Source organism: Cuculus canorus, chromosome 12 (genome assembly GCF_017976375.1).
Source record: "Cuculus canorus isolate bCucCan1 chromosome 12, bCucCan1.pri, whole genome shotgun sequence".
NCBI classification, from domain to species: Eukaryota; Metazoa; Chordata; class Aves; order Cuculiformes; family Cuculidae; genus Cuculus; species Cuculus canorus.
In genome coordinates, this window is record NC_071412.1 from 22,082,241 (window position 1) to 22,108,247 (window position 26,007).

The following is a 26,007-nucleotide window of genomic DNA, read 5'->3' on the forward strand; positions in this document are numbered from 1 at the left end:
GTGGGGATTTCTCAGAGGAAGCAGCCTGGTGGGTTCCTGCCCAGCAGCAAGAGACGTGGCTCCATCATGAGCCGAGGCCCTGGGCAGAGGTGAGGGCTGTGGGGAGGGTGGTGGGGACAGTGGAGTGGGGATGGGGGGAGGGTGACAGTGGGAGTGGCGACGAGATGAGGACATACGTGGGGACACGGGCAAGGATGCTTGTGGGGACACTGTGGGATGGAGGTGGAGACACCACGGGGAGCAGGTCAGGACACCCGCGGGAAGGGGGACACTGTGGGGAGGAGGAAAGGACATCGCGGGGCTGGGAGTGGTGTCACCCGCGGGGAGGACAACGGTGGGGAGGGGGACATCGTGGGGAGGAGGCGGAGACACCCCTCGGGAGGAGGTGGGAACACTCGTCGGAGAGCGAGGACACCCGTGCCGGCCCGGGGCGGCGGGCGGGGCGGGGGCGGTACCGGGGCGGGGCCAGGGGAGGTTCCGGGGGCGGTGCCAGGGGCGGGGAGGGGGCGGTTCCGGGGGCGGTTCCGGGCCGGGCCGGGGCGGTGTGGGGTTCGCTCGGACGCGCGGGGCCGCCCGCGGGCGGGGGTGTGGGGGCTCCGTCCCGGGCCGCCCCCAGCCCCGCTTCCCCCCGGCAGGAGCCGCCGCCGCCCGGGGCCGCGGGAGCAGCCATGCAGGGAGGTGAGGGACAGGACACCGGGGTCTGGGAGCCCCCTTTACAGCCCGGGGTGGGGATGGGACCCGGGAGGGGTGCTGGGAACAACCAGGATCGGGTAGGAGGCCCCTTGCAGCCCGGGAGGGGGGTTGGGACCCCGAAGGTGCAGGGAACCCCCGGGGTGGGTGCTGGGACCCTGGCGGAGGGGGGGCTGGGATCGCGGGATGGGCGCTGGGATCCCGCTCTTTACAGCCCTGGGTGGGGGCACTTGGGGTCCCGGGGCGGGGATGGTGGTGCTTGGATCCAGACGGGCGCTGGGAACACCCGGGATGGGGTAGGAGCCCCCTTGCAGCCCGGGATGGGGATGGGACCCCCCTTTAAAACTCTTAAGGGGTGCTGGGACCCTGAGGGGGTCTGGGAACCAGGATGGGTGCTGGGACCCCGCTTCCATCCCAGCGTGCCTGGTTGCCGGGTGGGAGCGAGCCCCTCCCGGCTGTTCCCACCTCTCCACACTGTTTCTCCACAGGCATCACCATCACAGAGCAGCCGGTGTCCGTCTCGGTGCCCGTGGGGTACGCGGTGACGCTGCGGTGCCGTGCCGAGGGCCACACGGCGCTGCGGTACCAGTGGTTCTGCCAGCACCAGGTAACAGTGGGAGAAGAGGACGTGGCACCCGCGGAGACGGAGCTGGCAGAGCCACTGGGGGCCTGGGGGTGCAGTCGCCATCCCTGAGGGGGGTTAAAAGATAGGCAGAGGAGGTGCTCAGGGATGGTTCAGTGGTGGACAGGAAAAGTTGGGCTTGATGACCTCAAAGGTCTTTTCCAACCAAGTGATTCTGTGCTGGGAGGGCACTTCAATGGAAAACCTCCTTCTCCTGCATCCCTGTGCCTGAAGGAGGGGAGAAAACTGAGGAGCCAGCAACAAGTGCTCACAGCCCAGAAACCACCTGTGTCCTGGGCTGCACCCAGAGCAGGGGGACCAGGGAATGAGGGGATTCTGCCCCTCTGCTCCGCTCTGGGAGACCCACCTGGAGCCTGTGTCCAGCGCTGGAGTCCTCAGCACAGGGAGGACATGGAACTGTGGGAGTGAGGCCAGAAGAGGCTTTGGAGGTGTTGTGAGGGCTGGATCACCTCCTATAAGAGGACAGCCTGGGAGAGTTTGGGTTGTTAAGCCTGGAGAAGAGAAGGGAGACCTTAGAACAGCTTCCAGTGCTGAAAGGGGCTCCAGGAAAGCTGGGGAGGGGCTTTTTACAAGGACCTGGAGTGATAGGATGAGGGGGGATGGCTTTAAATTGGAAGGGGGAAGATTTAGATTGGACATTAGGAAGAAATTCCTCACGATGAGGGTGGGAAGGCCTTGGCCCAGGTTGCCCAGAGCAGTGGTGGCTGCCCCATACCTGGAGGGGTTCAAGGCCAGGTTGGATGGGGCTTAGAGCCCTTGATCCAGTGGGAGGTGTCCCTGCCCATGGCAGGGGGGTTGGGATTAGATGATCTTTAAGGTCTCTTCCAACCCAACCCATTCTATGATTTCCACTTCTGCTCTCTGGAGGGGCCTGCTGCTGCTTTCTGCTCCCAGTGGCAAGGGGGATGCACACCCCACCACCTCTGTTTCCCTTTAGTCCATTTGCCGGCTGATTCCTGGGGCCACTGATCCAGACTTGCTCATCACCGCGCAACAGACCCAGCTCTACACCTGCAGGATCAACGACCGCAACAAAACTGCTGTCTTCTCTGACTGGGTGAAGGTGGAGGTCCACCAGTGTGTGGCCAGAGGTACAAGCGTGTGTCTGGGCTTTCCTCTGGTTTATGATTTGATGTTTTATGTCCCCTACCAGCTCAAAAATGCTAAACCAGAAGGATTTCTGTCAGATCGTGAGCCACCAAGCCTGACTTCTGTGTCTGTCTTTAGGATGGTCCAAGTCCCTGTCATGGTCCCCAAACCCCAGGCCATGTGTGCCTGCTCCTCCTGCTGATCTGGTTTCCCAGAGTTATGTTGGTTGTTTGCTTCTTTGCCTTGGGCAGAGGGACTGGAAGAAGCAATTTGGCTCTTTCGAAGCTCAGCAAAAATAACTCTGGGTGTGGTTAACCTCAGCGTGGTGACTGCGCCCTTGGCGGCAAAGAGTGAGCGTCAGGGTTGGGTGGTCGGGGGCAGGGCTTTGGTTCTGGTGTCCTCAGCACAGGGAGGACATGGAGCTGCTGGAGCAAGTCCAGAGGAGGCCATGGAGATGATGCGAGGGCTGGAGCACCTCCCGTCCAAGGACAGGCTGGGAGAGTTGGGGTTGTTGAGTGTGGCGAAGAGAAGGGAAACCTTAGAGGAGCTTCCAGTATGGAAAGGGGCTCCACTAAAGCTGAGGAGGGCCTCTTGATCAGGGAGGGCAAGGACAGGATGAGGGGAATGGTTTTCATCTGCAAGAGGGGAGATTGAGATAAGATCTGGTGGAGAAATATTTTGCTGTGAGGGTGGTGAGGCCTTGGCCCAGGTTGTCCAGGGAAGTTGTGGCTGCCCCATCCCTGGATGAATGGGACAGCACCTCTTGGTATGGGTGGAGACAGCTCACAATTCTGGCAATACGGGGGTGAAAATGACCATTGTTGTTTGTCTGTGTGGTGGGAGGACTAATTCTGTGTCACTGCTTCCCAGGATTGCCCCCTCAGCTCTGGCAAGGAGAACCAGTCATTGTCCTCAACCCCACAGAGCAGAGGCTGGAGGTGGGGAAGCCGCTCCAGCTGCAGTGTGCTGCCATGGGTGTCCCAGCTCCCAGCTACCAGTGGTACCGGAATGGGAACCTGCTGGAACACCAGAAGAAGAAAAAACTCTGGGTAACGTTGCCTTGGGGATGGTTCAGAACCTTTGGCTGCTGAGGTGGGTGATGAGAGAAGCTTGTCGCTGGGTGGTGGGATGGGAGAGCCTCAAAAACCTTGTAACAGGTGTGGGAAATTATGTTGGAGGTGAGCAGTGCAGTCCTTAAACCCAGCTTGTGTTGGCCTGGCAAAGAGCTGCAAGAGGGCAGATTGAGATGAGATCTTAGGGAGAAATGTTTTGCTGTGATGGTGGGGAGGCCCTGGCCCAGGTTTCCCAGAGAAGCCGTGGCTGCCCCATCCCTGGAAGTGTTCCAGGCCAGGTTGGATGGGGCTTGGAGCCCCTGATCCAGTGGGAGGTGTCCCTGTCCATGGCAGGGGGAGGGGCTGGATGGGCTGTGAGGTCCGTTCCACCCAAACGATCTCATGATTCCGTGGTTCTATTTTGGGTCACTGGCTGAATGGAAATCTTGACACAAGAAAGGCAGATTTCCTGCTGGGGCGTCACGTGAAGGTTAATGATGATGAGATCCAATCTCTTCTCTAGTGGCAGATGTTCTGTGGAATGGTGGCCACAGATTGTGCTTCTCACAGGGAGGTTGAGGCTGAGTCTTAGGAAGAGGCTCTTCATTTGGAGGAGGGTGGTGCCTCTACTGAGAGGGGATTGGATCTCTCATCTGTGTTAGCCAGAGCTGGAAAGGCAGCGACTGCTCTGTCCTCAGAGTTCAGCACTTAACTGCACAAAGCCATGGCCAGCTCGACCCAGTGGTGGCTTTAGCTCCTCTCTGAGCAGGAGCCTGGGCTAGTGAACCCAGAGCCAGGCAGTGCTGCTCCAATCCATGTCCCAGGTCAAGAAAGATGGATAAGAGTTGGAAACAAGCAATGGGCATGATTAGCACTGTAGAAAAAGAGTGAGAACTGAGTGATCTGCTGGTGTTGGCCCTACACTGCCCTCCCAGTGCAGCTCCTGGGGCAGAGCAGGGCTGGGACACAGGGGTTCGAGGCAGCTGGAAAAGGAAAGGAGGGTATTTGGGCAGAGGACCTCACTGGAGTTGGCAGCAGACCTTAGCGTGTGGCCTCACTGACCTTCCTAGAAAGACAACTGTCTACAACTGCCTGAAAGGAGGTTGGAGCGAAGTGGGTGTTGGTCTTCTTCCAAGTGACAGGCGATAGGACAAGAGGGAATGGCCTCAAGTTGCGCCAGGCAAGGGTGAGATTGGACATCAGGAAAAATTTTTTCACCGAAAGGATTCTCGGTACTGGCAGAAGCTGCGCAGGGAGGAGCTGGAGTGACCGTCCCTGGAAGGGTTTACAAGACAGGCAGATGAGGTGCTCAGAGATGGTTTAGTAGTGGGCACATATGGTTGGACTTGATGATCTCAAAGGTCTTTTCCAACAAAGTGATTCTATGATTCTAGAAGTCATGGGATGCCACTTGGCTTTCCAAGGCAAGGAATGAGGTCAGGCAAACGGTAAGGAAGAGACTTTTTATTCCAGGAACAGGGGTGCCTTTGGCAGATGCCGGCAGGGGACTCCGGCCTTGTGCTGTGAATAACAGGATTGAACTTTTGGTCTTAGATCAGCCCTGCGACGGTCAGTGACGCTGGCACGTACCTCTGCTGCGCCTCCAACAGCCTTGGCGAGCACTGGACCAGCGCCGTGGACGTCCACCTTGGTGAGCAGAGCCAGCCCGTGGCTGTCTCACTGCGAAGGACGAGTTGGAAGGCAGGCATCAAGAGTTCCTGTCTGCAGCGTGGTGGGGAGCAGGGCCCGGGCCGGGCTGCTATGCTGGGAACCTGGGACATGAAGTGGCATCAGGAGGAGGCTGCCTGACTCTGACGTTCGCACAGTTCCGCAGCTTGGATGGATCCTCCAGGCTTTTATGAATGAACACCCCCCGCACACACACAGTTTTAAATCCTGCTTCCACAGGGGTCTGAGGTCTGAGTGTGGGAGCAGAGAGGCAGCGAGGGGTCTGCAGGGAGGCTGGAGATTCTTGGCAGTCCCTGGCCTGCAGAGCATGGTTCCCCACCCTGGGTGTCCTAGACACGATGCTCTGCACCTGAAGGGGCTACAGGAAAGCTGGGGAGAAACTTTACAAAGGCTTGTAGTGATAGGATGAGGGGTGATGGCTATAAACTGGAGAGAGAGGCAGATTTAGATTAGGACATAAGGAGGAATTTCTTCACTATGAGGGTGAAGCCCTGGCTCAGGTTGCCCAAGGAAGTGGTGGCTGAAAACCACTTCCCTGGGCAACCCATGTTTGGGGTGGCTTTTCTGAGGTGGAGCTGCTGAAAGGCAGGGAAAGGCAGAGCAAGATGGGGAAAGGAGCTGGGAATGTTATCATGATCAAAAGCAAACAGTAGGCTTCCTATACGCTGGCTGCTCATGGGGCTGTTTTGAAGCCTCTGTCAACAGCGGCTGAACACGAGCCAGCAGTGGCCCAGGTGGCCAAGAAGGCCAACGGCATCCTGGCTTGGCTCAGCCATGGGATGGCGGAAGGAACACGGCAAGGATCATTCATAGCAATCAGATCTTTCCTGAGAAGTGCTGCTTCTGTGGTGGCTCAGTGGTGTTTGTTGCAGCTTTGTGGTGCCAGGGGCCATGGGAGCAGGTTTCTGACCTGCAATAGGCACTGAGCACAGGCTGAGCATTTCCCTCTTTCTTTTCCAGGTGTGTGTGACCCTGAAGAGTTTTTTGGTGAGTACTCTCAGCTTTTTTCCTGAGGAATTAATCCCTTCATTAAAAGCATGGTTCTAGTGTGGATGGGAGGACTGGTTGAGCGGTGAGCTTGGCAGGATTGTGTTTACAGTTGGACTTGAAGATCTTAAAGGTCTTTTCTAACCTGAATGATTCTCCTTGCTCCCACCACTGCTGACTGTTATTAATCTGGTTTTCTTGCAGTGGAAGTTGGGGATAAAAGGAAAGCAGGAGCCTGGGGTTTCTGTCCTTCAGCCCCATGGGGGAAAGGACCTCAAACTTTTCAAGTCTTCCTTTCCTAATCAGAAAGCCAAGGCCAAGCCTGGAGAAGGCTCCTGGCAGTGTAGGCTCTATCCTTCCTACCTACATGTAAGAGATGTCCCGTATCCTCACTCCAACAGAAGGAGGTGAGGCTCCTGCTGAGCACTCTCAGCTTTGTCACTCGATGTTTCCGATAGCTACAGGCAAGATCGCACTTTTGGTGGGCAACAACCGCTACCAGCATCATCCCAACCTGATGGCTCCCGTCACGGATGTCTTTGAGTTGAGTCGTCTTCTGGAGCAGCTGGGCTTCCAGGTTGTCTCCCTCCTGGATCTGAACAAGGCTGAGATGGTGGCAGCAGTCAGTCAGTTCCTGCAGCTCCTGGGAAAGGGAGTCTACGGTAAGAGTGAGCTGGACCAGCTGCAGGAAGCCTCTGGGATAGCTGGGGAGGGGCTCTTGATCAGGGATCGCAGGGACAGGACGAGGGGAACGGTTTTGAGCTGCAAGAAGGGAGATTGAGATGAGATCTTAGGGAGAAATGTTTTGCTGTGAGGGTGGGGAGGCCCTGGCCCAGGGTGCCCAGAGAAGCCATGGCTGCCCCATCCCTGGAGGTGTTCAAGGCCAGATTGGATGAGGCTTGGAGCCCCTGATCCATGGCAGAGGTTGGAACTGGGTGGGCTGTGAGGTCCCTTTCCACCCAAACCATTCCATGATTCTACCTGCCAGTGCTGAACAGGCAGCAGCTGATGTGGCGGTGGTGGTGGTTGATACCAGGGAGGAGCAGGAATTTTCCAAAGAGCTGTTGAATTAAAAGAGAAGAAACAGAACTTTCCTTTGAGGAGCATAAGGGCGGCAGATTCTGCAGCGGCGCCAGGCCCAGCAGAAACCTCCAAGCCAACACTGTTCAGTTTTGGCCAGGTTACAGGCAGGTGGAAGAGGTGTTTCTCCACCATGTGGCTCTCCTCAAACTCCATGCAGAGGCTTTGGGGAGACAGCCCTTCTGGTGGTAAATGGGAGCAGGGCTTTTCACTTTGCCTTAGATGAATAATTGAGGAGGTTGCCTGTCGATTGCCCCCCCACTGTTTCCCTTCATAGGGACAGGAGCTGTTTTGGAGCTTTGACTGCCAGAGTCAGCCACGATTTCCTCCTTTCTCTTTCCTGCTGGTCTAATTTCAGCCTCTGGCAGTCTTTTTGCAGAAGCGCGTTCCCCACTGCAGATGCCGTTGAGGGTGGCTTCGAGCTCATCCCATGCTCTCCTCAGCGGGCAGCATTCCTCAAATGCAAACCCAACCAGCAGATCTTGTGGCTCTTGAAGCAGGTTTTCAGGCTGGTGGTGAAAGGAGTTTCTCTGAGGTTTCTAAGCTTCTCCCAGCCTGACGGATACCCTGGAAACGCCTTATGGATGGGGTTTTTGCTTCCAAACCTCAGTGCGAGGTTCATCCTCCCCGCTGCGGGGCACGTCAGGGCACTCTGACAGCAAAAGTCAGCGTGGGCCAGTTCAGCCTAGCGTGAGGTGGGGAGGTTGTGCAATGGGCAGGGACATGGCCACAAGTGAAACGCTGCAAAGCCCCGTTGTTCCGGGAAGCCCTGACTCACTCGAGGAGGCTGAGCTGGCGGGGAGGAGCAGCACGAGGCTGGTGCCTCTCCAATGGCAGTGTATCCCTAGGACTTCACTCACTACTTCCTTTTGTGGTTGCTCTAAAATCCCCTTGTACCGCAGGCTTTTCCCACAGCGCTGCTGTTCCTGCCCTCCTTCCGTAGCTCCAAGAAGGCACTTTGTCAGTGGTGCTTCCCTTGTTTTCATGAGCATTGTGGCGAAAAAGAGTTGGAACTGGCAAACCTCTTGCACTGCCATGCCTTATTGAAACTTCTGGTGCTTTTCTGCTTCACAGCCACTGATCTTTCCTGGCCAGATTGACTTTGAGCACTGGCAGGGAAAGTGTTAATGGCTGAGATCCTGAGCCTGGATAAGCCTCAGGCCAGCAGCCCACTCTGGGTGGCAGCAGGAGCAGGGACTGGATGGTCCCCTGCACTGGCTGGGGAGGGCACACCTCGGCTCCTGCGCTCAGTTCTGGGCCCCTCACACCAAGGACATTGGGGGGCTGGAGTGTGTCTGGAGAAGGGAAATGAAGCTGGGAGGAGTCTGGAGAACAGGGGTTGTGGGAGCGGCTGAGGGCCCTGGGGCTGCTTAGCCTGGAGAAGAGGCTGAGGGGAGACCTCATGGCTTTCTGCAACTCTGGGAGAGGAGGGTGGAGAGAGGTGGGTGCTGGGCTCTTCTTCCAGGGAACAGGGGATGGAACGAGAGGAAATGGCTTCACATTGTGGCAGGGGAGGGTGAGATTGGGTGTCAGGAGAAATTTCTTCACCTAAAGGGTTCTCAGGCCCTGGCAGAGGCTGCCCAGGGAGGTGCTGGAGTCTCCATCCCTGGAGGAATTTCAAAGCCAGGTGGACAAGGTGCTCAGGGGTGGTTCAGTAGTGGACAGGTACAGTTGGACTCAATTATCTCAAGGGCCTTTTCCAAACAAATGATTCTATGGTTCTGTTTGGAGGCAGTGAAGCCCAGCACAGGCTGGTCCCAGCAGTGTGGTTGAGTCTTCTTAGTGACATCCAAATGTGCAGTGGGACATTGAGTTGCTCTTCCTGCTGATCCTTCCAGGGTTTCTCTCGCAGTGATGCATCTTCCAGCACTTCTTCAGCTGTTTTCCTTATATAAAACTAAAAGAACCAGGTGAAGTGTAAATCTTACCCAGAGCAGTGGTGGCTGCCCCATCCCTGGAGGGGTTCAAAGGCAGGTTGGATGAGGCTTGGAGCCCCTGATCCAGTGGGAGGTGTCCCTGCCCATGACAGGGGGTGGAACTGGATGGGCTTTGAAGTCCCTTCCATCCCAAATCATTCCATGATTCTGTGGTTGAACCTTCTCTGAGATTTCCTGAGCCCAGAACAAAAAACAGCTTTGTTTTAAGTTGCAGGGATCCTGTGTGGCTCCACGTTCAAGGTTATCTATAGGTTTAATCATGTGGAGATGGTGGCTGATCCGTCTGCCATTCCTCCAGACACCCTCTTAGAAAAGCTGCAGAGGGGTTTTGAAATCCTCAAACCTCCCCAGCGAGCTGTGATTATGCAACCCCCAAGCGAACGAGGAATCCCCCTGGCTGTTATTTTGAGCATCCTAAAAAGTCCCAGGTCGAAACAGTCAGGTCAGAAATGCATTGAGAGCAGAGCTGTGAGTGGATCACTATGAACGTGCTGTCACGCTTTAATGAAGCTGCATGCTGACATTTCCTGTGTTATGAGCAGCGCCTGGAGCTTCTCCTTTTTAATTTGATACTTGGAAACTCACCCTGGCTCAGCAGCTTTGACTCACGAGGAGTGGGAAGAGCATTGAGGTGTCAGCTCAGAATAAAAACCCTTTTCCTTCTCCAGGCAGACTCTTGACTTTCCTGTTCTGGAGGGGCGGTGAAGCCCAGGAGGGGTTTCCAAGTTGCTCAGCTGGTGGAAAACTTCACATCTTTGTGTATGTGAATGTGGGTCTTCGTGGTTTCAGTAGCGCGGGAGCACTTGATGGTGCCTCTGGGATGCACAGGTTCTCAGAAGGGAGAAGATTTCGTGGTTCTTTGAGGGCTTTTCTGTAGAACTTCAGCTCTTTCCAAGTGTCGGTTCTAGGTAATGGATGTCACTCCCCCCCTCTCGTGTACAGGAGGGACAAACACCATTAGTGTTCGATGACTGAGGGGCCAAACCTCAAGTGCCTGCATCTTTTTTTCCTATTTTATGCTCTTTTATTGCTTCAGGGGAGGGGTTTGTGGCATTGATTTGCAAGTTATGAAAGTTTAATGCTTCTGCAAATCTGAGCCCACTCTCTCTGGCTGTCGATGCACAAGAAGAGGAACCCAAACCTTGTGGGCACCTGTGAAAACAGCCGTTTGAGTAACTTTCCATTGTCCATGGAGAATAGAAACCAAGGGGACTTGAGGCCTCTTACCGTGAGCTCATGCTTTCCATCCTCCCTACAATGAGTCCTCCTGCCTCATCCGCTTCATCTCCTGCTGCATCAGGGGTCAAAGCGAGCATCCACAAACCACAGGGCAGGGAGAGCAGAGGAGAGGGTTCTCGATGGAATGTGGGCCTGGGCAGCAAAGCTGAGGGAAGAGTTTCTTGCCTCTCAGCCTCTTGTTCCTGTTTCTGACCTCTCATTCTCCACTGTCCCTGCGCTGCAGTAGTGCAACTCCTTGTGTCACCTCACAGAGATTTTTTTAACCCGTTTTGGTTCCCCGAGCTGGCTTTCACCAGCATTGCCCAAGCTGGTGCTGGGAAGAGGTAGCCAGCCTTTCAGGAAGCTCGAGCCCAGGTGGGAATCCTGAGGAGAAGGAAGGTCCTTGGCTGCACACAGCTTGGGCTGTGCCAAGCTCCTCAGGCTGGATGTCCCTGTGATGCCATCTCTTCAGAAGGCAGAAATCATTATGAAGTTTTGTGTGCTTAAATCTGGAAACCAAAACTCTTGTTGGGTATTTGACTTCCCATCAACACTTGGATGAGTCTGACCCCTCTCCTGCCTTGCAGGAGGTTGTTGAAGGATGTGGTCTGTGTTCTGGACATCTGGAGAACTCATCTCTCTCTTCCTCTGTCTCATTTGTCACCGGCATATAGGTGGCTCCTTTGAAAGCTGGAGACTCTTTCCAATCACCGAATCCATTCCTAGGCTCTCGTCCAAAACTAGGAAGCTGAGGAGCTTCTCATTCAAGAGGCTGTTAATGTATTTTTCATCATGATCAAATACTTTGTCTGTGGCCATATTCTTGCAAAGAGATTAACCCAGTCTCGTAACAGAGGTGGTGTTCGGCTTGGCACATGCCAAACTTGCGTGTGGTAGCACAGGTGGTTATGGAAATGTGTAAACCCAGTGACTTTGGGGTCTCCCAGTAAATGGTGCTGGAAACCACAAGCACAGGAGATCCTCTCCAGGCTGCTTCCACCTCTGCTGAAGGGAAAACATTGGAATTGTGAGGTCAGCGTGGCTCCAGTTTCATAGGCGCTGCCGGTCGGGGTCTGCCCTGCACCAGTATCCCTTCAGGACAGGAGGTGGGACGTGGCCCTGAGGGGCTGGTTATGGACCTGCAGGTGACGCATGCTCTCCTCTCCCTCTTTCCAGCTATATTCTACTATGCTGGTCATGGGTACGAACATTCGGGAAGGAACTACATGGTCCCCGTTGATGCTCCACAACCCTACGTCCCTGAGAACTGTATCAGCGTGCAGAGGATCCTCCAGAAGATGCAGCAGCAGCGGACAGCCCTGAACCTCGTCCTGCTGGACACCTGCAGGAAATGGTAGGGTGCTCTTAGAATCGTGGAATCATTGAGGTTGGAAAAGCCCTCTCAGCTCACCCAGCCCAACCCCCTGTGCCGACTGACCCTGTCCCCAAGTGCTGTGGCCACATGCTTTGTGAACCCCTTCAGGGACAGGGACTCCCCCGCTGTGCCCTGGGCTCCCTCTGCCAGGGCTTCACCACTGCCGGGGAAGAAATGTTTCCTACTATCCAATATCACCCTCCCCTGGCACAACTTGAGGCCATTTCCTCTTGTCCCATCCCTTGTTCGTTGGGAGCAGAGCCCAGCACCCACCTCGCTCCACCCTCCTTTCTGGGAGCTGCAGAGAGCGATGAGGTCTTCCCTCACCTCCTCTTCTCCAGGCTACACAGCCCCAGGGCCCTTTGCCGCTCACACAAGCCCTGTTCTCCAGACCTTTCCCCAGCTTCACTGCTCTTCTCTGGATGTGCTCCAGCCCCTCAATGTCCTTGTCCTTCTTCCCCTTCCTTGTCTGGCATAGGCAGAGTGTGGCCTTAAATGTTTCTGAAGTGGTTGTATTGTGAGGTGGGACCCAGGCTGCTGCTGAGGTCAGGGATCAGAAAAACCCATCATTCTCCCTTGGCCTGCAGATCTCCATCCTGCAGCTTGTGGGCTGCAGAAAATTCCAACTTGTCCATTTTCAGCAGAAGATAGGGGACTATTGGAGTAGAAGCTGTCATTATGTCTCTTGAGGGAGAGTTACAGGTCAGAAAAGACCTGGAGGGCCAAATGCAGAAAGGTCTCCCTCTTCCTTCTGTGTTTCCTGCAATGAGAACCAGGAAGGTGACAGGGATTTTGATGATGCTGCCCTGAAGGAGCTGCCAGCCCCTGGAAAGGTGTTCAGTCTGTGGGGCCTTTCAGCTGTGGAGGTGGGAACGCTCACTTGGTGGAGCTCAGAATCTGGCTGTGCTGGGACTTATCCTGCTGAGATGCCATCATCGCTGGTCCTTGCTGCCTGCCGCGGCACAGAGCATCCCCTTCCTCCCTTCTGCTCACCATTGCTTCCCTGCGCTGCTGGGCACCCACAGTAGCACCTAGCACAGAGCCAGGATTGTGGCCGAGTGGGAGCGTGCAGCTCTGACGGGTGCACAGGGTGGGTGCCTCTGGGCCACTGGTAGCCCACCTGCAGACAACATGGCAACGTGGAGGCAGCTAACACAGATGTTCATGGAAATGGCTTTGGAGCTGGTGTTTGCTAGGCATCACCAATGGTTTCTGTGCTGTCTTATCAGTGCTTTGGCAGAAGGAAGCAATGTGACATCTACTGTGACATCTGGGCATGGTTTGTGGCTCTTTTTCTCTCTTCCATCCCAAGATCTCACATTTCTTTCCTCCTCTTCCCTACAGCCAGCTCAGCACTTGGTGTAGTGGCTGTTGTCCCCAGGGTTTGCTGTAGAAGCTCTCTCCTGAGCCCTTTTCTCTTGGAGAGTCACCATTCCAGCTCAGCCAAGAGTTTGGCTTTCATAGGTGGGTGGGTTCACAGCACCTCTTAAACCAGGCTCCTGGGGTCTCCTTTCCCAACGCCCTTTTGGTCAGACTGGTGTCGTCTGTCGGCAGCTCGCTCAGCTGTGTGTGAGCCATGTCTGTGCTAAGAAGGATCTTGCACAGAGTTTCTCTCTGTGTCAGGACCAGAAGAGCCAATGTGATGAGAAACGCATCCTCCTTTGCCAAGGGATGGCAGATGTTCAGCTCCTGCAGAGGAGGAACCGGGAACATAGAGCCTGTGTGCACCCCTGTACATTTATGGGCTGATCTGTGGTGGATGTGATTGCCTCTTCCAGGAATTCCTTGATTTATGAGGGTTTCTAGCGTATGCCACTTAGAACAGGAGGACACCATCTCCTGTCTGGGATGCAGACCAAAACTGAGTTGGATGATGAGACTTCTCTGAGGCTGAAGGAGGAAGGAGCGCTGCTGCCTTCTCTCCTTGTGTTCTCTCACCATCTGGAAACACCTCTGGAAGCTGAAGCCCCTACTGAAGCTTGGCAGAGGCCCACGGACCACATTTCCACTGTGTGAGCTCCAGCCCTGCTGGTGCCATCATGAAAGGTTTGCATCAGCTCATGTCTGCATGGCCTTGGGGCACATCCCCAGCTGGGGGACAACGAGACCTCTGCTTATTTTGGGCTCCCATGTGTCATTTCTCCTCTGGAATCCTGGGTTTCTGCATTCTTTTAGGAGTAGCTACGAGGCAGACATATCTCTGTGCTCGGTGTTCGTGTTTAGCAGCGCCTCTCACTTTCCACGTGGCTGCTGGGTGACACAACCACCCCTTCTGCTCCCCTTCTCCTGCCAGCTCCACCCCAGCAAGCTGTGCTGGGATTGAGTAATGGGGAACAACGCTGTGGCTGGCTCTGAGCCCTGTGTGACTGGGAACAACTCCAAGTCACTGGTGGAAACTGGAGACAGCCAGTACCTGTGCTGTTCAGTCTGGCCGCAGTCAGATGGGCACGGCTTGGCCGTGAGGTGCAACCAGGATGGCTTCTTTGGTGGAAAGCAGGACCGATGTAGAATCATAGAATTGGGGAATGGTCTGATTCTGTATTTCCCACAGGTGGGATTTTTGGCAGGACTCCTGGCTGTAGCCTTGCTACTTGCTGCACAAGTCTCTTGGGTGGTTGTATTTGACGTGAAGGTGGATCTTCATGCCAACCATAGGAGATGGATTTGGTGGAGCCCACAGACTTCGTCCCCTCCAGACACACACTGACTGGCTCATCCTCTGTCTCCTCTCCAGGTACAACCGGCAGTGTGCCCTCTCCCAGGTGCAGCCGCTGGAGCCCTGGGGCAACACCGTTTACGGCTACGCCACGTAAGTGCACTTTGCCATCCCCACACCAGACTGAACACTGGCACGGCTCTTATCTCCTCGCATCCCTTCACACATGGTGGATTTGGAGCCTTTGCTCCTGTTCCCTCTGGCTCTCGCCCTCTGTCTCAAGCATTTCCTGGTCAGACACTTCTTGCCTTCCTCCTGACATCACTAGTGGCAGCCTGTCCATTGGGCACAGCTTATGCGCGAGGGTGGCATTGGCTCCTGTATTCTGTCCTTCCATGTCAGAGCCTGATTCCCATGCCATGAGCATGTCACCTGAAGCCTCCTAAGGTGACAATGGGCATTGTTTACTGTTCCAGTGCCAGTTCTGCTGGCTTTTCAACAGCTGGCACCCACCTAGGCACACAAAAGAAGCTCCTCTCCTGTCCACCTCTGCTGACTTTTCCCATGCCATGTCCTTCCCACCCTTTCCTGGACCATAACCAAATGCTTTGCACCATTGTGTGAGGAGATGACTCCACCAACAGAGTCCAGATGGGGTCAGCAAGCCCTGAGCCCCCCTCAGGGCTTTGTTCTGTCCCAGAAAGGTGAGGACAAGTTCTTTTTCTTGCAGGTGCGAAGATGCTGAAGCCTATGAGTTACAGGATGGAGAGTACAGCTCTGGGATCTTCATGAAGTATCTGAAGAAACACATTCTGCAGAACAAGAAGGTTACGCATATGCTGGAAGATGTGTTAGAAGGTAAGAGGTGAGCTAGAAACCACTCGCTTCAGTAGCAGGGAGGAGAAAAGGTATCAGCAGGAAGTGAGTGGCCCCACACCACCCCACCTCAGACATCTTAGTCACCTGTCCATCCCTAAATATCTGTGATACAGACAGCGAGATCAAGTGCACCCCCAGCAAGTCTGCAGATGACACCGAGCTGAGTGGGGCAGTTGTCGCATCAGAAGGACGGGATGTAATCCAGAGGGAGCTGGGCAGGCTGGAGAGGTGGGGCTGTGTGAAGCTCATGAGGTTCAACAAGGGCAAGATCCTGCACCTGGGTCGGGGCAATCTGCAGTTTCAGTACAGGCTGGAGAACAATGTGATTTGGAGCAGTGTGAAGAGAAGGACTTGGGATGCCAGGGGAGAAGCTCCCCATGAGCTCCCACATGTGCCTGCAGCCCAGAAACCAGCAGTGTCCTGGGCTGCACCCAAAGCACTGGGAGCAGCAGGGAGGGAGGGGATTCTGCCCCTCTGCTCCACTCTGGGAGACCCACCTGGAACCCCACGTCCAGCTCTGGAGTCCTCAGCACATGGAGGATATAGAGCTGTGGGAGCGAGGCCAGAGGAGACCACAGAGATGATGCGAGGGCTGCGGGGTCACATCCCGTCCGAGGACAGGCTGGAAGAGTTAGTGTTCTTCAGCCTAGAGAAGAGAAGGGAGACCTTAGAGCAGCTTCCAGTACGGAAAGGTGCTCCAGGAAAGCTGGGGAGGGTTTTTTTCCAAAGGCCTGGAGTGATAGGATGAGGGGGAAGGGTTTTAAATTGAAAGGGTGAAAATTTAGATCAGACATTAGGAAGAAATTCTTTGCAATGAGGATGGGGAGGCCCTGGCCCAGGTTGCCCAGAGCAGTGGTGGCTGCCCCGTGCCTGGAGGGGTTCAAGGCCAGGTTGGATGGGGCTTGGAGCCCCTGATCCAGTGGGAGGTGTCCCTGCCCATGGCAGGGGGTGGAACTGGATGGGCTGTGAGGTCCCTTCCATCCCAGACCGTTCCATGATTGCCTGTTTTTGGTGACCAGCAGCGATACTGAGATGTTCATGTACGATCTGAAAGGCAGGGCAGTAAATAAGGAACCTGCAGTGACCCTTTCGCCTCCAAAATGTCTTCCCCAGACATTGGTCGGGATCCCTTGGTCACTGGGAAGCAGGTGATGGAGATCAAACACACTTTGAAGGAAGCCCGGTCACTGACAGACCCAATCTGTCCTTTGGGAGCAACTGCTGAGCGCTGGGGCCATGGCCACGGTGAGGATGGCAGGAGGAGAGGGCTGGGTTCCTCGTGCCCTTCGGGGACACCAGTCCGCACAGAGGGGCTGGTGGGATGCTCCAGGAGCTGACCCTGCTGGGCTTTCCTTTCCAGAGCTGGGGAGCGAGATGGTGACCTTCCCCTGCGGGGTGCGGGTGGAGCTGCACTTCCCCCGGCTCTTCTCCAACGTGGTGTCCGTGTGCGCCAAGTTGCAGCCACCCCCAGCCCACGTCGCTGATGCCCGGCTCCGGCTCTGCTGGCCCTCCGTGAGTCCTCCCGCTCGGCCCCTTCCCTGCAGCCCCTGCCAGGCCCCTTCCCCAGAGTCCCAAGGGGTGGGGCAGGCTGGTCCTGTGAGGAAGGGGATCTTTGCTCCCTCTGATGCAAACAATCCTCTCCAAGGGCTCCTTCCATGCGTTGGCACCTGCCAGCTGCTGGCTTCGCTCCTAACGCACAAAATAGATCTGGAGCCAGTTTTGTGCCTTTCAGTGGTTCCTCCTGGGCTGATTTCTGGGGCACCTGATTAAATTAATGACAGAATCCTGGAATGGTTTGGGCTGGAAGGGACCTCAAAGCCTATCCAGTTCCACCCTCTGCCATGGGCAGGGACACCTCCCACGGGATCAGGTGCTCAAAGCCCCATCCAACCTGGCCTTGAACTGCTCCAGGGAGGGGACTTCTCTGGGCAACCTAAATTATTTTATTTAATCCATTTGTGATAAAAAAAACCTTTCTGTTTCCTGTGTTTGGAAGCAGATCTGGCTGTTTCAATGACGCCTTCTTAGCCCGCTGTGCTAACAATACCATCTGTCCTCTTGCCCTTGTTCCCAGCTGAGTCCGACCGGCTTCCTTGCATACCTTTCCTAACAGACCATGTGCCCAGTGTGGTCTTCCCGTGTCCGTGGATTCGCCTGTGGAGGTCTCTGTGCCTCCTCAGGATTCACCTTGTTGCTCCTCTTTGCTCACTCTCTTCCTCCTTTGCTGTAGTCCTTTTGCTGTGGTGGATCTTTCAGCCCTGGTTCCTCCTGGAGGGCTGCTGGCCTTAAGTCCGTTGGGGTCACAGAGTGGTGCATGCAGCAGGAGGTTTGAAGCCTGACCTCACTCGTTCCCAAGCCAGAGCGTCGTTTGCCCTCATGAGCTCCTTGACCCTGCGTGAAAATCTTATGTGTGTGTGTGTCCCACAGAGCCAGGGTAGTGAGATCGTAGAATCATGGGGTCATTCCTGTCCCGCTCCGCAGCGGTGCTGGCTGCCCCTGACCTCCCGTGGTGCCCGCTGAGGTGGCAGCTCATCCTCCCACTGCATTGCAATTCTCATGTTAGACACCAGCAGCCTGGCCACCCACTGCCGTCTGTGGGACCTCAGCGGGAGGCGCGGGTGCCTGCAGGACACCTGGCTCCTTTCAGGACCTGGGCAAGCCAGCCGCGTCCTCAACCTGCCCACCCTCTTCAGGGGCGCTGGGGGGAGCTGGGGACCGGGCGAGGCCTTGCTGAGATGCAGGAGCTGGAGACTGAAGGCCGACAAAACCAAGCTGAATGGGAGAGATGTGTTGGAAACCCTGGGGAGTGAACCCAGGGAGCCGTTTGGGTGAGGGAGTGGGAGATTTCTGCCCATTTGGCACATTGTGCTCTTTAAAGTGACTTCAGCAGAGAGCCTGGGCGTGGGGCAGGGCTGGCAGAGAGGACTGTGGTGGGATTTTTCTAGCAGTGATCCAAACTAATTAAAGGAAAGAGCAAGAGAACTGTGGTTCAGGAATGAAAAGCAAAAATTGATGGGGAAGGAGCCTTCAAATGTATAAAAAGTTGTTTCCAGCATAGAAGGAAGCCATGGTCTGAGTGGCAGTAAGGAAGCTGCACGCTGTACATGACGTTTTCATGGTAAAGAGAATGTCTGGGAGTGGTTTGCCTGAAGTTGCTGCAAAATCATCACCTGTGTGGATTCCTTAGAGTGGGATGGAGTTTGGCTTTGTTTTGTATGGAGATAAATGGTATCCAGAGGACCTCCTGGATCAGCAGTGGTGTTGGCTCCTGTCCTCCAGCCTTGCAAGCCAGGGTGACGTTGGTGCCTGCAAATCCCAGCCAGCATTTGTGATCCAACATTTTAACTTCTGTTTCTGGCCAGAAGCAAATGGCTTTGACTGCTCACAGGCAGGAGTTTGGGGAAGGTCTGTAGAGGCCAGCAAGAGCTCCCAGGGCTTCTCCTCCTGGCAGTGTCCTAATAGCTTCCTCCAACTTTTGCCAGTGGCCAGAAAGTTTTGCAAGGCTCAGATCCTCATGTGCCACCAGCTTTACGTGTGGCTGCGGTGAACCCACCCGAGCTGCTCAGCAACCATGGCCAAAACCAAGGCTGCGTCGGCCAAGGTAGGACCGCAGGATCGGGACATGGTAGCTGCTGGAGCCAGCTGGCAGAGGGAAGTGTCTTGGCATGGAAGGGGCTGGTGGGCTGTCACCCATCCTGAAGGGCTCAAATCCAAAGCAAGATGCTATTTCATAAGACAACCCTTAGCTGTTCTTGTGCTCTCTGGAGCTCCAAGATAAGACTATTACTAAAGAGGATCTCAGAGACGAAGCTGTTTGGCATAAGGCTGAGTAATTGCGCAAGAAATGATGGTTCTGCAGATGATGGAGAGCACAACTCAGAGCTTGGTGGTTGTGAGACTGGCTGTTGGTATCCACATTGCTGGAAATCCCATTACATCACAGGTTTCTGGGTAGGCACCCTCAGGGAGGAGGTCCCTAGGTCTTCCCACTGATGTGCACGAGGTGGCTGTGTGAAATCTCCATGTTTCTGTTGCTTGTGCTCCATGGTGCTTCTATCAGGGCATGCAGCATTCCCACCAAGGGCACTGTGCACTGAGAAGCATGTTTGATGGCAGTTGTGTCCCCATGGCCATCCTGAAGCTGAAATTCCCTTGCATTTTCTCTTGTTTTCCTGATCCAGGAGATGGACAGTGTGGCGGTCCTGAATGAGAGCCGCCTGGAACAAGTGGAGTCTCTGCTCACCTCTTTGTACAAGCGGGAGGAGCTGGACTGTGTCTTGCAGCTCTGTGGACTACAGAAAATCCAGGTAAAGAGCTAACAGGTGGAGATCTCCATGGTTCTTCCACTGCCTCCCATCACTGGTGCTCCCCATTCCCACTGGCTCGAGCTGGATGTGTGTCTTGTGACTCCATGCAGGTGGTGCCTGGGACACCTGTATCAGTGCAACATCTTGAGCCATGTTAGAGGAGCTTGATTGATCTTCAAGGCACAAAACCAATCCTCTTTCAAAGAATCATGAAATGGTTCGGGTTGGAAGAGACCCCACAGCCCATCCAGTCCCACCCCCTGCCATGGGCAGCGATACCTCCCACTGGATCAGGGGCTCCATCCAACCTGGCCTTGAACCTCTCCAGGGATGGGGCAGCCACCACTGCCTAAGATCTCGTCTCAATCTCCCTTCCCTGCCGCTTTGTCTTCTTCAGGCTGAACAATCCCAACTCTCAGCCTGTCGTTGTACAGGAGGTGCTCCAGCCCTCCCATCATCTCCTTGGCCTCCTCTGGAGCCCCTGTCCTTCAGCTGAAGGCTGTCTCACTGGGCTCTTTGCCAAGAGATGAGCTCACTGCCTGGCCAGGCTCCACTCCTGACGTGGGCGCAGGTTGCCCACGCACAGTCCCGCTGTGCCAGCATCCTGGGGTGATGCTCTCGGTGTCAGCACCCTGACTGGGCTGATGAGGTCCCAGGTGAGGTGGCCTGATTGCAGGAGAAGTGCTGATGCCCACAGCCAACCTGAGCAGCTGGAACAGCCTGGAGCATGGCTCCCTCTCACCACAGCACAGGGCCATGAGCCTGTGGAGCAGCCGTTCCGTCAGTCCCATTCCACAGAGCTCAGCCTTCGGTTCACTTTGCTTTTCTCTTCCAGATGGACGTGGTCCTGCAGCTGGATTTGCATTACACCCACCTGCGAACGAGGCAGAGGACTTTGGAAAGCCGGCAGACAACGCTCCCCAAACCTCTGCTCTGGCAGTGTTTCAGCCAGAGGAGTCGCTCCCCGCCGAGCACCCCTAGAACTCCTGTGCCGGACCCAAAGGGGCAGGCGTCGCTGCGGATGGGCTCCAGCCACAGCTTGCCCAGCGGCAATCCCTCCAACTCCAGCAGTGAGCCGGAGGAGAATGATGAGAGTGACCTCGGCGAGCTCTGCTCCGCGCTGCTTCGGGCTGGCCCCGGGCAGGGATACCCGTGACCCCACAGGCCGGTGTTCCTGGTCTCAGGAACTGCTGTGGCAACCGTTCTTGAAGTGCTGAACACATCAGAGTCCAGCAGCTGCTTCGCAGCCTGGCCGTTGCCCTATCCCAACGAGGCCAAGACTGCTTTTCTGGAAAGGTTTCTCATATCGGCTCCCCACAGTGTGCAGGGCCAGATGCCCAATGGAAGCCTTCTGGCTGCTGAGGTCCTGTGAAAGAAGGAACATGGGGATCGAAGGCTCCTTGAGAGGTCAAGGATGGTGGGGCAGGGAGGGTCCAACCTCGACCTTCTGCCTTGCTTGAAAAAAAGGATGGAGGAGAGCATTTCCTCCTGTCCCACAGGAGCAGTTGGGATTGGTGTGAAGTTGTTGTGTCTCTGGCAGAAGACAGGGCCACCCAACAAGTTGTAACATTTCAAGGCCAAAACCAACATTGCTCGGAGCCCAGGACACCAGCTGATAGTTTCTGCTCGTTGGACTGTGCCCGACAGCAACTGTTGCAGCGTTAAAGGTGTTCAGAAACCCGGAGATGCTGCAGCCCCTGCGACGGCAGCAGCGTGGCCTCGGAATCCAGCTCTGGCTGCTGACTCTCATCGGGCTCGTGTGAGGGACACAAGCTTCAACGAGGGACCCAGGTGAAGCTGTGTGAACATATAAGCTCTCTGCAGGGTCGCGGTGGGGTTTGCTCTCGCATAAGCCCTGCCTGCACTGAAGCGGGTTTAAGTTATGTCTTTATGTATTTCTAAAAATGTATTTATACTGGGGCAAGGCAATCGCTCGCCAGGAGAAGGAAGGTCAGATGTTCCGTCAAGTGTGTGTTTACAATGAAGGCAGGTTTTCCACTTCCACATGCCCCTTCTGGCATGGAGCACTGGGGCATTAAAGCGTGTGAAGTCCTGTGCAGTCCCAGGTGCCTCTCGGATGCAGATTTCCTGCACGTGGGAGGTGGAATCATAGAACCATAGGGTGGTTTGAGTTGGAAGGCACCTTAAAGCCCATCCAGTTCCACCCCCTGCCATGGGCAGGGACACCTTCCACTGGATCAGGAGGCTCCTCCACTGTCAGGGCAGAGCGTTTCTGGCTCCCACAATCATGGCAGGCATCATCTCTTGGGAATGTGCATCTCATTCTTAGTGAGGCTGTGTTTATTTTCTCTGAATAAAACACTATTGGTGTTTTTGGATGCACAAAGCTTCACGTGGCTCCAATTCACTGAGGGTTTCCCTCTCATTGTGACCTAACCTTGACTGAATGTTCCTCATGCTTTGAACTCCAGCTTCCAGGCTCCAATGTGTGAGGGCTGTTTTTTTCTTCAGGGAACTGCATATTGAAGTGGCCCAGGTGGCCAAGAAGGCCGCCAGCATCCTGGTTTGACTCAGCCATGGGGTGGCAGCAGGAGCAGGGATGAGTTCGTCCCCTGCACTCCCTGAGGAGGCCACACCTTGACTCCTAGGTTCAGTTCTGGGCCCCTTGCTCCAAGGAGCTGGGAAGAGTCTGGAGAACAGGGGTTGTGGGAGCAGCTGAGGGCCCTGGGGCTGCTTAGCCTGGAGAAGAGGCTGAGGGGAGACCTCATCGCTCTCTGCAGCTCCCAGAAAAGAGGGTGGAGCAAGGTGGGTGCTGGGCTCTGCTCCCAAGGAACAAGGTGTGGGATGAGAGGAAATGACCTTTAAATTGTGCCAGGGCAGGGGTGGAGTTTGGAGGGGTTCACAAAATATATGTCCATGGCACTCGGGGACAGGGTTCAGTTGGTGCGGGGAGGGGGGGTGGGGTGGGCTGGGTGAACTTAAGGGTCTTTTCCAGACTCAATGATTCCATGATTCTATGAAATAATATCAGGTGAAATGTGTAGATGAAGTGTCAGAACGCATTATCCCTTGAATCTGTGCTTCCATCTCCCATAATGGAAGATGGGAGACTCATCCAAGGTTACTGGGCTTCTCTGGACCACATCCTTGTTGCAAATGAGTTTTTTTCCGTAAAACTCATATTTAAATAAAAGTGCAACTTTAAACAGAGTTTGATGATAGAGTCACTCTGCCACTGACTGCATGGAGGAAACAGAGGACAATCAGGTTGTACAACGGTGGAACTGTGGGCTTTGAGGTCCCTTCCAACCCATTCCATGATTCTGAGGTTTTGTAGACAAGGGCTGACCGGGATGATTTCCTGAGCTGATCTGCTAGGAGAGGTGCTGTTTTTCTAGTATGGGCTCATCGGGTGAGCATCACCGCTGAAGTACCAGGTGGTGGCACTCTCCTTCCTATAGGTGTGAGCAGACAGGAGATGCCAAGCTCAGGACCTGTAATTGACTGGAATGGTGGTACTGTCAGCGGTTGTGTCACGGATGGCCTTTTCTCCATCCTGCTTTGCGCTTGGAGACACCCACGGCTGTGCCTCCTCTCTCCTCTCCTTGGCAATCGTCCTGCTTCGAACAGGAGGTTGGACCGGGTGCCTTCCCACCACCACTCTGTGTCTGCTACCAGAACATGCACCCCAAAGAACAGACGCGAACAGTGAGCAAACTGGGGGAGGCCTGACTGGGTTTACAGTGAACACTCCCTGTCCAAAAAGCAAATGAGGATGTTGGTTAAGCTCATTCACTTCTGAAGATAAAAACTTCTGGCAGGTCTAGAAAATAAGGGAAAGGTGGTAAAAGAGTTAATTTGAAAATGTAAGATGGTTCGGATTTGGTTCTTCTGGGCTTCCCAAACAAGCAGATTGTTCAGTTATGAAACCAGGAGGGTGGCTTTCATGGAATCATGGAATGTTTTGGGCTGGGAAGGGACCTCACAGCCCATCCAGTCCCACCCCCTGCCATGGGCAGGGACACCTCCGACTGGATCAGGGGCTCCAAGCCCCATCCAACCTGGCCTGGAACCCCTCCAGGGATGGGGCAGCCCCCACTGCTCTGGGCAACCTGGGCCAGGGCCTCCCCACCCTCACAGCAAAACATTTCTCCCCAAGATCTCACCTCCATCTCCCCTCTTGCAGCTGAAAACTGTTCCCCTTGTCCTATCCCTGCACTCCTGTTTTAAATAAAAGGGGTGAGTGAGGGAAGCCGCGGCTGCCCCATCCCTGGAGATGTTCACGTCCTGTGAAGACAGCAAGGCTGATATGGCTCCAGCTAAAGGCCGATGAACGCTCTCGGTGTGTGTCTGGGCCAGCCACCCCTCTGCAGAGAGCCGGGTGCCTCTTTGGAAAGCAAAGGCAGAGCAGAGTTGGTGTCGCTAATGGTAAGAAATTCTTGATAGCGCAGCCTCTTCAAGTGGTCCCAGCGTTCCCTCCTCTGTCAGAGATCATTTCAGTGCCTGCTTTCCCATTGCTCCTAATCACTTGAAATGAGGCCCGTGACATCGTGGGGCACTGAGAAGCCTCTCACCAAACAAATAAGGTTCCTTGAAGTGCTTGAAGTTGCATCTTATCTTCACAGCTTGGATAACCTTTTGCATAATAATTAACAATTTCGAATGCATTGGTCACATCAGCTCCTGAAGAGAGGGACGGCGCCCTTTGAAATTACAGACCCGACTTGGCACGAAGGAGAAGCACTGACGTGGTGTCACCCCACAACGAGGAGCTAAGGTCTCTTTGATAAAGCTGTCTGCGCTGAGCTGGGGTTTGTGCCATGGTGTCAGGAATCATTGATGAGACAGACGTGTTATTAAGTGGTAAAAATAAACAGATGGCAGAGACAAGGGAAGAGATTTCAGCTCTGACTTTCCAGAATGCTTCAGCAAAGAGTAACCTCCTTGTTCCCATTTCCTACCAGAGATGAGAGCCATGAGATGCTGCGTGGTCACAGATCCTAGGGCACGCACCGTAACACTGGACTCCAAACCCTTGAGCCAACGGCTTGACCTCGGTGCCCTTCACGGTGTAAAAGGTGGGCTGGACAGCCAAGCCCAGAGAGTTGTGGTGAATGGAGCTAAATCCAGTGGACAGTCGGTCACAGCAGTGCCCCCGGGGATAAGTGTTGGGGCTAATCCTGTTTGATCTCTTTCGTCATGAACGGGATGAGGGGATCGAGTGCTCCCTCAGTCGGTTCACAGATGGCACAAATTTGGACAGGAGTGTGGATCTGCTGAAGGGCAGGAAGGCTCTGCCAAGGGACCTGGTCAGGCTGGACCCTGGGGCTGTTTACCCTGGAGAAGAGGAGATGAGGGGAGACCTCATCGCTCTCTGCAGCTCATGGAGAGGAGGTTGGAGCGAGGTGAGTGCTGGGCTCTGCTCCCAGGGAATAAGGGATGGACGAGAGGAAACAGCCTCAAGTTGTGCCAGGGGAAGGTGATATTGGACAGCAGGAAACATTTCTTCCCTGGCAGTGGTGAAGCCCTGGCAGAGGCTGCCCGGGGCAGGGGTGGAGTCCTCATCCCTGGAGGGGTTCACAAAGTGTGTGGCCGTGGCACCTGGGGACAGGGTTCGGTGGCCATGGGGGCTGGGCTGGCGGTTGGGCTGGGTGCCTTGGCTGCTGGGGCTCTGCTGGGGCTCTGCTGGGGCTCTGCTGGGGCTCTGCTGGCTCATGGTCAACTCGCTGTCAACCAGAACCCCCAGACCCTTCTCCACAGGGCTGTTCCCCAGCCTCACGCTCCCCGGTCTGTGTGGACACCCAGGGTTCCCGTGTCCCACGTGCACAACCCGGCCCCTGCCCTTGTTAAACCTCCCACAGTCAGCGATGGTCCAGCTCTCCAAGGAATCGGCTGCTGCTCCCGGCCGTGGCTCCTGCCCAGCCTGTGCGATGGAGTGTTATTGGAAAAGCAGAGGGAGCTTCTGCTCTATCACTGCAGCCCCTCCTGCCCCCCCCCTTACCTTTCTGTGCTGCTTAATATCAATTATGAAATATTAAACCAGATAAATACCTTTGACCTTTCCGGATGATAAGAAAATACATCGTTTTGCTGCCCAAAATGCCATTGTTTTCTCTGGAAATGCTAATGGGATTGTGTAAAGGTTATTTCAGCCTCCTCTCAAGTCTGGAGCCGTGGAAGAACAATCGCGATGCCCTTTGTTTATGCCTTTTTAATGGCAGCGTCTGTTTCCAGGTCCCCGCGTCCTCGGCATCTTCTCAGGTGCCCACTCCTGGGGTTGCTCGTCAGGAGAAGCTCCCTGGGGAACACAAGTGAATCTATGCTGCCAGACATCTGGAGGAGAGCTGGGGTGGAGGAGAGCTCTGGAAGTCGGGTGAAGATATGGTGTCTTCTGCATTTTGCAGTGTGACTGCCAGGGAGCCTGTCCGCAGGGTCCAACGCTCT

The 26,007-nt window shown here is 55.1% G+C and overlaps 1 protein-coding gene across 1 annotated transcript; it reads left to right on the forward strand.

Annotated features, from left to right (window-relative positions):
- The first annotated feature begins 527 nt into the window (after nt 1-527).
- On the forward strand, nt 528-25,741 carry LOC104064860 (mucosa-associated lymphoid tissue lymphoma translocation protein 1). The gene is given in 15 exon segments (XM_054078210.1): nt 528-678; nt 1,179-1,297; nt 2,271-2,424; nt 3,293-3,486; nt 3,488-3,514; nt 5,029-5,125; nt 6,124-6,150; nt 6,609-6,812; nt 11,562-11,739; nt 14,495-14,569; nt 15,147-15,274; nt 16,409-16,540; nt 16,656-16,807; nt 19,477-19,602; nt 20,438-25,741. Coding segments are annotated over 15 exon segments (1,944 nt in total). The 5' UTR covers nt 528-668; the 3' UTR covers nt 20,759-25,741.
- The last annotated feature ends 266 nt before the right edge of the window (nt 25,742-26,007 follow it).